At 38.0% G+C, this 10,448-nt stretch overlaps 1 protein-coding gene across 3 annotated transcripts in view; it reads right to left on the bottom strand.

Annotated features, from left to right (window-relative positions):
* Positions 1 to 10,448, bottom strand: part of ano5b (anoctamin 5b) — a 36,102-nt gene that overhangs the window by 3,333 nt on the left and 22,321 nt on the right. For all 3 annotated transcript variants that reach the window (XM_039656978.2, XM_039656986.2, XM_039656992.2), the window contains 13 exons: positions 10,131 to 10,246; positions 9,824 to 9,958; positions 9,080 to 9,185; positions 8,941 to 9,001; positions 8,271 to 8,422; positions 4,476 to 4,550; positions 4,152 to 4,380; positions 3,351 to 3,529; positions 3,152 to 3,249; positions 2,833 to 2,963; positions 2,166 to 2,371; positions 1,767 to 1,969; positions 1,570 to 1,675 (listed from right to left, as the gene is read on the bottom strand). In XM_039656978.2, the coding sequence (XP_039512912.2) occupies positions 1,570 to 1,675; positions 1,767 to 1,969; positions 2,166 to 2,371; positions 2,833 to 2,963; positions 3,152 to 3,249; positions 3,351 to 3,529; positions 4,152 to 4,380; positions 4,476 to 4,550; positions 8,271 to 8,422; positions 8,941 to 9,001; positions 9,080 to 9,185; positions 9,824 to 9,958; positions 10,131 to 10,246 (1,797 nt within the window). The remainder of the gene's footprint in view (positions 1 to 1,569; positions 1,676 to 1,766; positions 1,970 to 2,165; positions 2,372 to 2,832; positions 2,964 to 3,151; positions 3,250 to 3,350; positions 3,530 to 4,151; positions 4,381 to 4,475; positions 4,551 to 8,270; positions 8,423 to 8,940; positions 9,002 to 9,079; positions 9,186 to 9,823; positions 9,959 to 10,130; positions 10,247 to 10,448) is intronic.

Raw genomic sequence — 10,448 nt, 5'->3', positions numbered from 1 at the left:
TGCTGGGAAAGCTTGAAAGATCACCAGCAGAGACAGCAGAGCGAGCTCTGTCAAGGGAAAGAGGAGTTGATCGTGGAGGAATACACATATGGGTCACCACAGGGACCACTACATAGACACCTAGCCTAACACAGGTTCCCCAAGAATACGAGTGTAGGCCTGGCATCAGTCGCTCTGCAACACTGCCAGAGGGGTGATCTCACAGGGTTAGCCATTTCTGGGGAACACTACTGGAGCAAAAAGACGCATGTATCCGGCCCATGGGGGCGGGAGTGGCATTGCAAGCTGACACTAAGAACGGGTCCCTAACACTACTGGCAATAGGTGCTGTCAGCGAGGTGCCTTGAGCCAGGGCCCAGGAGGAAGCAACACTTATAGTTGAGTCTGCTCGCAACCCAAAAGGGCAAGGCACACCTTGGGCTTCGTAAGCCAAGCAGATGGCATCCAGTATCCGTGGGCCATCCTCGCTTGGAGACAGCCTTTTCCTTCTGCAGGCCTCCGTAACAGACGAAGAGCTGATCTGAGGTCCTGAAGCTTTGCGTTCTGTCCACATATAACTGAAAGTGGCCTCCGAAGTAGGCACTTATAGGTTCACTTCCTGTTCCCTAAAGGGAGTGTTAGGAACTTTTGGCACATATCCAAGCCAGCGTCTCAGGATGCGAGAGTTAGATGGCCCAAATTCATGGCATGATTTGTCGATGATTGGCACGATTAGGACCTTTAACTCAGCTTGATCCAAAAATAAGTCTAATTTGCTGATTTGGTGTTTAAGAAACATTTATTATTTTTATTATTAATGTTAATAACGGTTGTGCTGCTTTTTTCTTCTGGAAACCATGATTAAAAAAAAATCAAAAAAAAAAAAAAAGGACATTACGTAGAGCTCACAAGATAACTGCTGATACCTCTCACCCTGCACACAACCTCTTCCAGTTACTGCCCTCTGGGAGGCGTTATAGGACGATCGCTGCTAAGACAACTCGTTTTAAAAACAGCTTCTTTCCGAAAGCAATCAACATTCTGAACTCTGAACGCTGAGGACTGGATTAAGCGTGACCCGTTACCCCTTTATGCCTGTGTATGTTTTGTGTTTTGTCTGTATGTATATGTATGGTATTGTATTATATATGTTTAATGTTCATTGTTAATGTATTTTCTGGAACCTGCACCCAAGAAATGAGCTGTACTGAAAACAAATTCCACCAGCCTGGCTGTGTGGTCATTAAAGTAAATCAATCAATGATTATTTGATGAATATAAAGTTCAAAACAACAGCATTTATTTGAAATTGATCAAAACTGACAGGAAAAAAACTTTTACATTGTTAATTAAATGAATACAAATCTTACTGACTGAAACTTTTGAGCTGTAGTGTAAGCTACTGAACTTAACGATTGCTAACTTTCTCTTACTTGCTTTCCCAATTCTCTACTTCACTTTCCTTTTATTGGCTCTATAAACCCAATAAAAAAATAAAAGTTATTATAAATTCTCCTGCATATTCCACCATATTAACTCTAGGTTTCCTAAAATGAAATGAACAGTACTTTGAATCATGCTGTTGCTTACTTCCATGATGATGATGAAGGCTAGCTTAGCAGCCAAGATGTGCCAGAACTGCATTGTGTGTGTGTATTGCTTTTCATGGCCGGGTGGGTATCTATAGTCCCGATACCTGGAAACAATTTTTTTCATTATGCTGTTAATTTAGTATACAGAAGTGTAGATCTAATTCAAACTATAGTTCCCACTAGGCAGTCACAAACCTGCATGTCGTGATGGTAGAGCTGTTAAACCAGGATGGGTTTTCTCCAGGTTCGGGTAGGTTATCTTCAGGGATCTGAGAGATGTTGTAAAAGGAGAGGCTGTTGGTGATGTAACCTCTCATAGAGGCCTCGCTGCCTTGGTGGTAGGCGTACAGATAGACCAGACGAGGAATCATATCTGAGGTGAATGCCATGATGAAGGCCTCAAGTGCAAATGAGAGGAGAAAATAAACCACAATAGATTTTAAGTATGGAGGAAATAATGCTTAATTTCACTAAAATCAGTAAACTATATTTAGAATGAGCACGTTAAGCAAGCCAAATCCAATTTTACACAAGACTGTAAAATTATGGGATAAGTCAATTAAATATAAAGCAGAAAAAACAGTTTGCATTTACATTTGTGACTACGGACAAGATGGCCACCACATTAAGGATCTCTTCCCATGCTCCTATGTTGCGTGCCTTTGCTGCCACTGGCCTTCTGAACTGTGTGGTAAACTTCCAAGCATCGACTCGCACCTCCAGGATGTTGTTGAACAGAGCAAGAAGAGGGGCCAGTGGAAAAGAGGCTACGAAAAGTGTTATGAAGCCAAACTGGATCACTGTTTAAAACACACAGGAAACATCTGGTTTAATTGATGAAGGAATGAAAATGCTCACAGAAACCCCTTAGCAGATTTGAAGATACAGATCCTTACTTTAAACTTCTTTTATTGGAACTTAAAGATAACAAATATCTTTTTTATGTATACATGTATTATAATGATAAAGAAAAGTGTATATATATATATATATATATATATATATATATATATATATATATATATATATATATTAAAAAATATATTATATATAGTCTACATTTAATACATAATACTGTTCACACATTTGGGGTCAGTAAGATTTTTTTAATCCTTTCAAAATAAGTATCTTATGCTCACCAAGGCTGCATTTATTTGATTAGAAATACAGTAAATAAGCAAAATATGAAATATTGTAGTAATTCTTTTACACTGATTCTAATTCACTTTATTTTGGTATATCAACACAAAATAACTCGTACCCATCTCCAGATACTCATAGAAGAGTCCAAACTGGCTGAAGTTCTGCAGATCGTGGTCCTGCTCCCATCTACTGTATGTACTTTCTGGATGGCTCCGCCCTTTCCTGCTGCCCCACCAGTTTCTGAGAAGTCTGAGACACAGACACAAAGGGTCCATTATGTGTTTTCTTGGACTTGAAAATTGCCTAGAGGACAACTACATCCTGACCTTCTAAAAATATATATACGACATAAATATGCAAGTATAAAACAGTAAGTATAAATAAGTAAAAAAACAAAAACAAAGTCAGTGTTAGAGGTCAAAGTTAATAAAGCTTACGGAAGCAGAGCCTCCTGGACGTTCCCAACCATTTGTTTTCCAGCCATGACGATGAGCAGCTGTGTGGTCAGCTCAATCAAACAGCCCCCGGGGGCACACTAAATATTAAAATGCATAATTCATGTTAGAACTACTTATTTTGAGATTCACCAGAAGAACATTAGGTTCTTTGGAGAACTGATACTTCAGACTGTCTCACCTTTTCATTTCTCAGACTGGTCCACTTTCCAAACATATAACTGTAGTTTCCCGGATAACCCACAAACTTCCCTTTAAAAAAGGCCACGTAGAAACAGGAAGAGTAGTAGTTCACAAACTGGAACATAAACATCTTCATGGTCAGCTTGTTCTCATACTCCAGATGGGTCTTGGGAATCTCTGAGAGTTAAAAATAGAGGAAGTTCATTATTTTTTCATACAGCTCATCTGTACAGATGAGCAAATATGTGAAGGATAAATGTACAGTCAAATGGCCATTATCAGAAAATAAACGCACACTGTATTGTTATTTTGTAATAATCACAAGCAGGGTTCCATTACAGATTTGCACAAAAATTTAGCAATAATTTTCTAAATGTTGATAAAAAAATTGTGAAATTGCATTTCCATTAACCATTGTTATATGTAAAATAAAATGTAAATTTTTTTCTTTTGCGGTATGTCATTCCGAAAATCAATGTTTACATATCTCAAATACACCGCACAAGCCAATATTTTTAGTCGAGGATACGTGGGCATGTTATCCAAGCATTATTGGCAAGGAAAGCCCCTTATAAGTTGTTTCTGGGTGTTTCTCCCTCATATCTTCTTCAAGGTCTTGATAAATTGTGGCATTTCTTTGTTGTTTAGAATCAAGTATTCTCATTATTCTTTTGTATTTTATGGGTTTAATAAAGAAGTGTCTCGTCTTCTGTCCAAACATACTGTGTCATCTACATAACTCCACATAACTATAAAATCAAATCTTCATGCGCATGTGACCCATGCGGTTTTCGCTCACCCATATCAGTGATCCAGATGGCCACTTGCTCATAGAGGAAGTTGAGGATGAGGATAATGACAAAGTTGATGCATGAAGCGGTGACAGAGGTGGCAAGTTGAGGAGTGATGAGAGAACCCACAAGCTGGATCTTACTGGTGGGGTTGTCCTTCATGACACTGGCGAATGCTGCATAAACCGCTAATCTGTAAGCGATCACCCCCATTATACAGGCCACTATCAGAAACGTCTGACAAAACAAAGAGATGAAGGGACTTTTAAACAGATTGAACTTTCTTTAAATTAGCAAGCTAGAACAGTGTAGGAAATTGGTAGAAAACTCACCCAGAAAAGAACAGTTGCTCCAGACAGGCAGAATCGAGCACACTTGCTGGGGAAAGAAAGATAAGGCTCCATTTCCTGTTAAAATAAAGAGAGTGTCAGCAAGCCAATAAGTACTACAAGTGTTTAGTACTACAGAAAGTTAACCTGGTGTACCTCAGGGGTCTGTTCTTGCACCTACTCTTTTTTCCTCTCCATTTACTTCCCTTGGGGTCCATCTTAAGGAAACACTTAATTCTTTCCACTGTTACGCTGATATGCAAATCTGCCTTTGACCATGGAAAAACAGCATGTTCTTAAAAGTTTATCAGCGGGTCTGGATGACGTAAAATCATGGCTCTCAACAAAAAAAAAATTTCCTAAACTCAGATTAATCAGAAGTTATTGTCTTTGGCTCACCTAAAACTAGAATCCAAAACATATATTTGATCTCAAGTGCGAAATCTTGGTATGGAAATCGACAACGGTTTGAAATTTGACAAGCAAATTGCCTCTGTAGTGGGCTCTAGTTTCTTTTATCTTCCCTCTCTCTCTCTAAAATTAAAACTTTTCTTTCTAAAGCCTCTTTAGAGGTTGTTATCCATGCCTTTATTACATCTCAGCAGGATTACTGTCTATATTCTCTCTATATTATAGTTTTACAAAGACTCAAATTTCCCATCTACAAGTTGTTCAAAATGAAGCTGCTAGATTCCTGAAGGGATGTAAAAAATTTGATCGTCACACCCCTTCTGAGATCTCTACATTGGTTACCTGTTCAGTATACAAGTGAATATAAAATTCTATCACTAATCTTTAAATAATCTTGCACAATCTTATTTGATGGACTTTCTTCACCCGTACACTCCTAAGCAAGGACTTAGATCGGGAAACAAACTCCTCCTTCACATTTCCAGAACCCGCCTTTGAAGCCTAGAGGCCTAGAACCTTTGAAGTTGCTGGCCCCACTCTGTGGAATAATCTCCCGACCCAAATTAAACCGGCTTGCACTTTATCTGAGTTTAAAGCTGCCCTCAAAACTTTATTTTGGGGTTTTAACGTGTAATTTATCCTTTTTTATGTTTCTAAGTGATTATTGATTGTTCTTTATTGTGTATCTCTTTTGTAATTATTGTACAGCTCTTTGGTTGGCCGGCAGTAAATGTGCTTTAGAAATAAGCGGAACTTGTTTAAATGCAACTGCAGTCATGGTACAACATGTAAAAGTATTTTGTGTAAATAAAAATGACAGTTAAACAACATTTAAAAAATATATGAGATGATAAATAAATTAATTTCAATCGAATTTTAGAATTCTCAAAGTTAACAGGGAATCCAAAATAACCCCATTTACATAATTAATAAACGTTTATAGGTTGGTGTTACAGGGAATCTCGGGATTAGCTCAGATACAGGGAATATAATTTTAACAACTAATCATGAAACATGATCGGGAATCACCTACAAATTATAAAATTACCCGTGAGGGAATAAGTTGCCAATGGTCTATATGAAGGATTGAATGCAACGAGCAATTGTACTATCAATAATCAATCACAAGTATTATAATTAAATATTAATAAGTCAATTGTCTTATTAGATCAATTTTCAGGATAATCTTTAAGGGGATTCATTTATGATCGAATCATCTGCTTGTCCAGCAAGCCTGATCACTCGATCTCCATCAAACCTCACAAAATTATCCTCTTTTACAGACTTTCAAGAGAAGCTGTTCCTCTGCCCATGAGGATTAACTTTCCTATTCTATAACAATACCTTTTTAAGTATCAATAAATTTGTAAAGCACGTAGCTTTGATCGCAACATTAAAGGGACTTTGAAATGTGCACAAGACAGTCAATCAAATTAATATTATGTATTTAATAAAGGAATACACTATGTATAAATGGAATAAATGTATATACACAAACAGACAACACAACACTGAACGTGAAAAAAACAGGAAGCGAGAGAGAGATCCCGAAAGGGAGTGGCAAATTACAAACAGTGAACCCTTGAGAGACAACACGGAAAACGCGATCTTAATGCTCTGAAAGCTCGATAAACAAAACGAAAGCCGAGTCGTACCGCGCAGTGGAAAGGCAAATCGAGCCGAATCGTGCCGCGCCGAATCGTACCGAGCCGTACCAGCAGTGGAAAAGCGCCATTAATGTCTCCTGTAGGACCCAGCCAGTGGATAGGCTTCATTTGTGTGTGTGTGTGTGTGTGTTTGTGTGACGCTAGCTCTTCACTGGTTTTATGGGTGTTTTTGATTTAACTCACGTTCGCTATGAAAGGGTCAATGAACGCCATTAGAAACAGACTTTCTGGCACTCGCTGGTGAGTTACTAGACGCGAGTCAAATGTTAAAAGCTTTTCCCCAAACTTAGAATGGTTCTGTCATGTGAGCCTGTTCAGATACCCTACAGTGTATAACAGGACTCTTCTACAGCAGACTTCAGTTTCAACCCTAATTAAACACACTAGTCTGTGATTTAAAAGCTATCCTGAACACAGTGGTTGGCTTGTTTTGGGTGTTTGTTAAATTCAGGAAAAACACTGGCCCTCCAGGACTGGATTTGAAGAGCCCAAAGCAAAAGTATATTCAACGTTTTTTTTTAGTACATTTACACTAACATTCAAAGGTTTGGTGTCTGGAAATTTCTTTCTGTTTTTTATATTAATTTCTCCAGGATTCTTTGATTAATAGGTGATTAATAAGTTCAAAAGAACAGCATTTATTTTTATTTTTTGCAATGTAATGTAATGTAATGCAATGTGAAAGTTTACTGTCATGGTTGATGACTTCAAACAATTATTTTCATAAAAAAATCTTACTGAGCACAAACTTTTGAATGGTAGTATTAGTGGCAAATCATCACCAAGACAACATGTAGAGTTTTGAATGGTTGAGAAAGAAAAACTCTGACATAAATTAGAATGTAAATGGAGTATTTGTGACATGGAACAATAACTAAAATGGCTGATTTCGCAGCAGAAGAATTGCCTTTGCCATGTTTATGATAATGTGTTAAATGATGTGTCAAAAACCAGTTTGGGCAGAAGACAAATGCAAATATTGACTAGGATCATGTAAATTATTTAAAACATATAAGGCAGATTCTGTCACAAATCAACATTGTGACAAAGACTATTAAGATAGTGTTATCAGCATGCATTTGAAACCTGACAAAGCAACATGCTTGAAAAAAAACTGTTAACAGAAGCTCTTTGAAGTGTTCAGTTTTCATTCTTCACCCTGCTTAGGATTTTTTGTGTCTCCTGTTATATTCTCACGTTCACTAGAGCGCCACAACACATACGCGAGAACTGAGAAGATGGTAAGGATTGGTCTCGATGCAGTGCTTTAATTGGTTCTAAAGTGTGCATTTCCTGGATGTCTGAATCGTGAGAAACCAACGAGAAAACGTAAAAGTGCCTTACCAATGCCCCAACAGCTTACCTTTCACAATTTCCCATCAAATGATTGTGAGGGTCATCTTCTCAGTTCTCGCACAAGCGATGTGGCGCACCCGCACAGAATAAGTAGTTGAATAAAGTTGTTATTTTTATTTTATTTCTTGTGCACAAAGTATTCTTCTCGCTTGATAAACGTAAGGTTGAGCCACTTACTGGCAGAATGGAATTGCCTAGAAGCTTATGAAGGAGTGAGCCAGCTCTCAGATTTCATAAAAAATATCTTAATTTGTGTTCCAAAGATGAAAGAAAGTCGTACGGGGTTGGAACAACATGAGGGTGAGTAATTACTGATTTTTGAGTGAACTAAACCTTTAAATCACACTGTAGTGTTTGCAGGTACCTGAGTGAAGCGGTTGAGTCTGCGGCCAGTGCACTTCAACTCATACTCTGGCCTGATCTGTAGCTGCTGCTGCTCCTCTTCAAAGTCCACAAGGTCCCACTCATATTCCAGACGGGCCTGCCGCCGTTTCCAGAACTCTAGGAACAGGGTCACTGCAAATCACCGAGAGAAAGAAAGAGACAAATAGAGCAGAAGAAAGAGAAAATACATTTTAGGAGTATATCCTCAAACTTACTATCAAAAACCAGCTTCACACATAGTGTTACACAGTGTTTCCCTCCTTATTAAAATAATTGTACTTCGAGTTAATCTAACAAAAGTTTCGAAACTAAATAAACATTTTTAAAATGGGTGCAGGAATATACACACAGTGCTGATTAATAAAATCACTGCATAAGCAGAGCTCATTTTGAGCCCTGTGTGAAATTAATTCAGTGTTCAGCAATGGATAATCAGCATGCATCACTACCCTAAAGTGATTACAGACATATTATCAAAAAGCATACACAAATTATGCTCCTTCATTGTAGATTTATTTAGTGAACAAATGATGTGACAATTTAAACACTTTGAAATGCTTCATGCACAGTTACTCCTAATCTCTCATTAGATATTGAGATATCCTGATGACCTCTAGATGGAGCTATTTAAACAATATAAGTGCGCTCACCCCAAATGCCCATGAACATGGCGAAGAACACAGTACCCTCATTATCAAATAGATGGGATTGCTGAGAAAAAAGGATCACATATGAGGAAAATCTGTCTATGATGAAGGGACAGTGCATCTAAAACTTTTTTTTTCTCACCCAGGAGGACAGACATGTTGAGTTGAGTTTCCAGTAGCTACACTTTTTATCACAGAGAGGACACATGACAATCATCCCTCCAATTTCTGGGTCACAGATCTCCTTGCTAAAAAGACGGAGAGGAGATGGAGAGATGGGGAGACATATCACTGTAAGGCAGAAGTGAACAACTTCTTTCAATTCTGGAAGTGAACAATCCAAAATCTCTGTGACAACACTTTCTACTACCGCTATTCCTGACGTAATGCAATTACCACAACATGGAAAATTGGACACAAATAAACCAGGCTTAACGACAAATATCACATTCAATGAGCATGTTCCATAAACATCTGTAGCTCTAAAAACAAGAAAAACACATGTACAGGCCTCTAGAGTCCTCTGTTCTCACATCATTTGTATGGCAAGTCCATTTCATATGCCATTTGATAAAACATTCTTTAGACAATGAGAAACATTTGAAAGAAAATATATACAGTAGCTGCTATAGAAGTTATGGTCTACAAAAGGATACAGATATATTGTTTCTCAGTCAATAAAACAACATTTAGAGTGCAACTGCAAAAACACACTGACTGTACACAATTTAGAAACAAAACAAGCTCCTAAAGGATAAGTTTTAACAGTTATCAGCCACTATTAGTTACAAATAGCAATGTAACCACACAGTATGGGACTCAGGAGGCTCAGGTAAAGATGTGTGTTTATATGACCAACATACTGTATACTGCCAGTGCCACTAACCTTGTGATGTTGTCATCGTAGCTGAGCACGCCATAAACAAAACAGATCACGCCCATGACTGCAGCAAAAAACAGCATTTCTGTGTAAAAGCCCAGCCAGGCAAAGTAGATACCAATCTTCTCACCATAGTACTTCCTATGACAAAATACAAACAGGAAATGTAATGCTGGTTTGATACGCTGCTCTAGAAAAGTGAGGCGTTTTGCCTCACTAAGTTGGACACTTGCAACCAGCAGTCTAATGATAAAGCATCTAACTGGCTGTCCAGATTTGGTTATTTCAGATGTCATGTCTGCAGTGTCCTCACTTGATCAGATTGAGTGGCTGCTCCTTGTAGAAGCAGAAGAATCGAGCCCAGTGGCTATACAGGTAATACCTTTCACTCTCACACTGCATGTCTGGTGCTTTCTTCCAATACCGACACTGAGGAACAAACAGCAGATAGATGTCAACCAAAAGATATACACAAACGTTTAAAGGGTCCATGAGCTGCATTTTTTTTTTGTAAATGTTCTCTGAGGTCCACTTATGTTATCAAGATTTTTACATTAAAAAAAAAAATCCTAATTTAGAAGTAATAAGTTATTTACTCTCTTGTTTTTGACCCTCTCTTTAAAACAAGTAA

Source organism: Pimephales promelas, chromosome 1 (assembly GCF_988280905.1).
Source record: "Pimephales promelas chromosome 1, fPimPro1.hap1.1, whole genome shotgun sequence".
Classification (NCBI taxonomy): domain Eukaryota; kingdom Metazoa; phylum Chordata; class Actinopteri; order Cypriniformes; family Leuciscidae; genus Pimephales; species Pimephales promelas.
The sequence above is the reverse complement of the archived record's forward strand: the minus strand, read 5'-3'. Positions and strand labels throughout refer to the sequence as shown.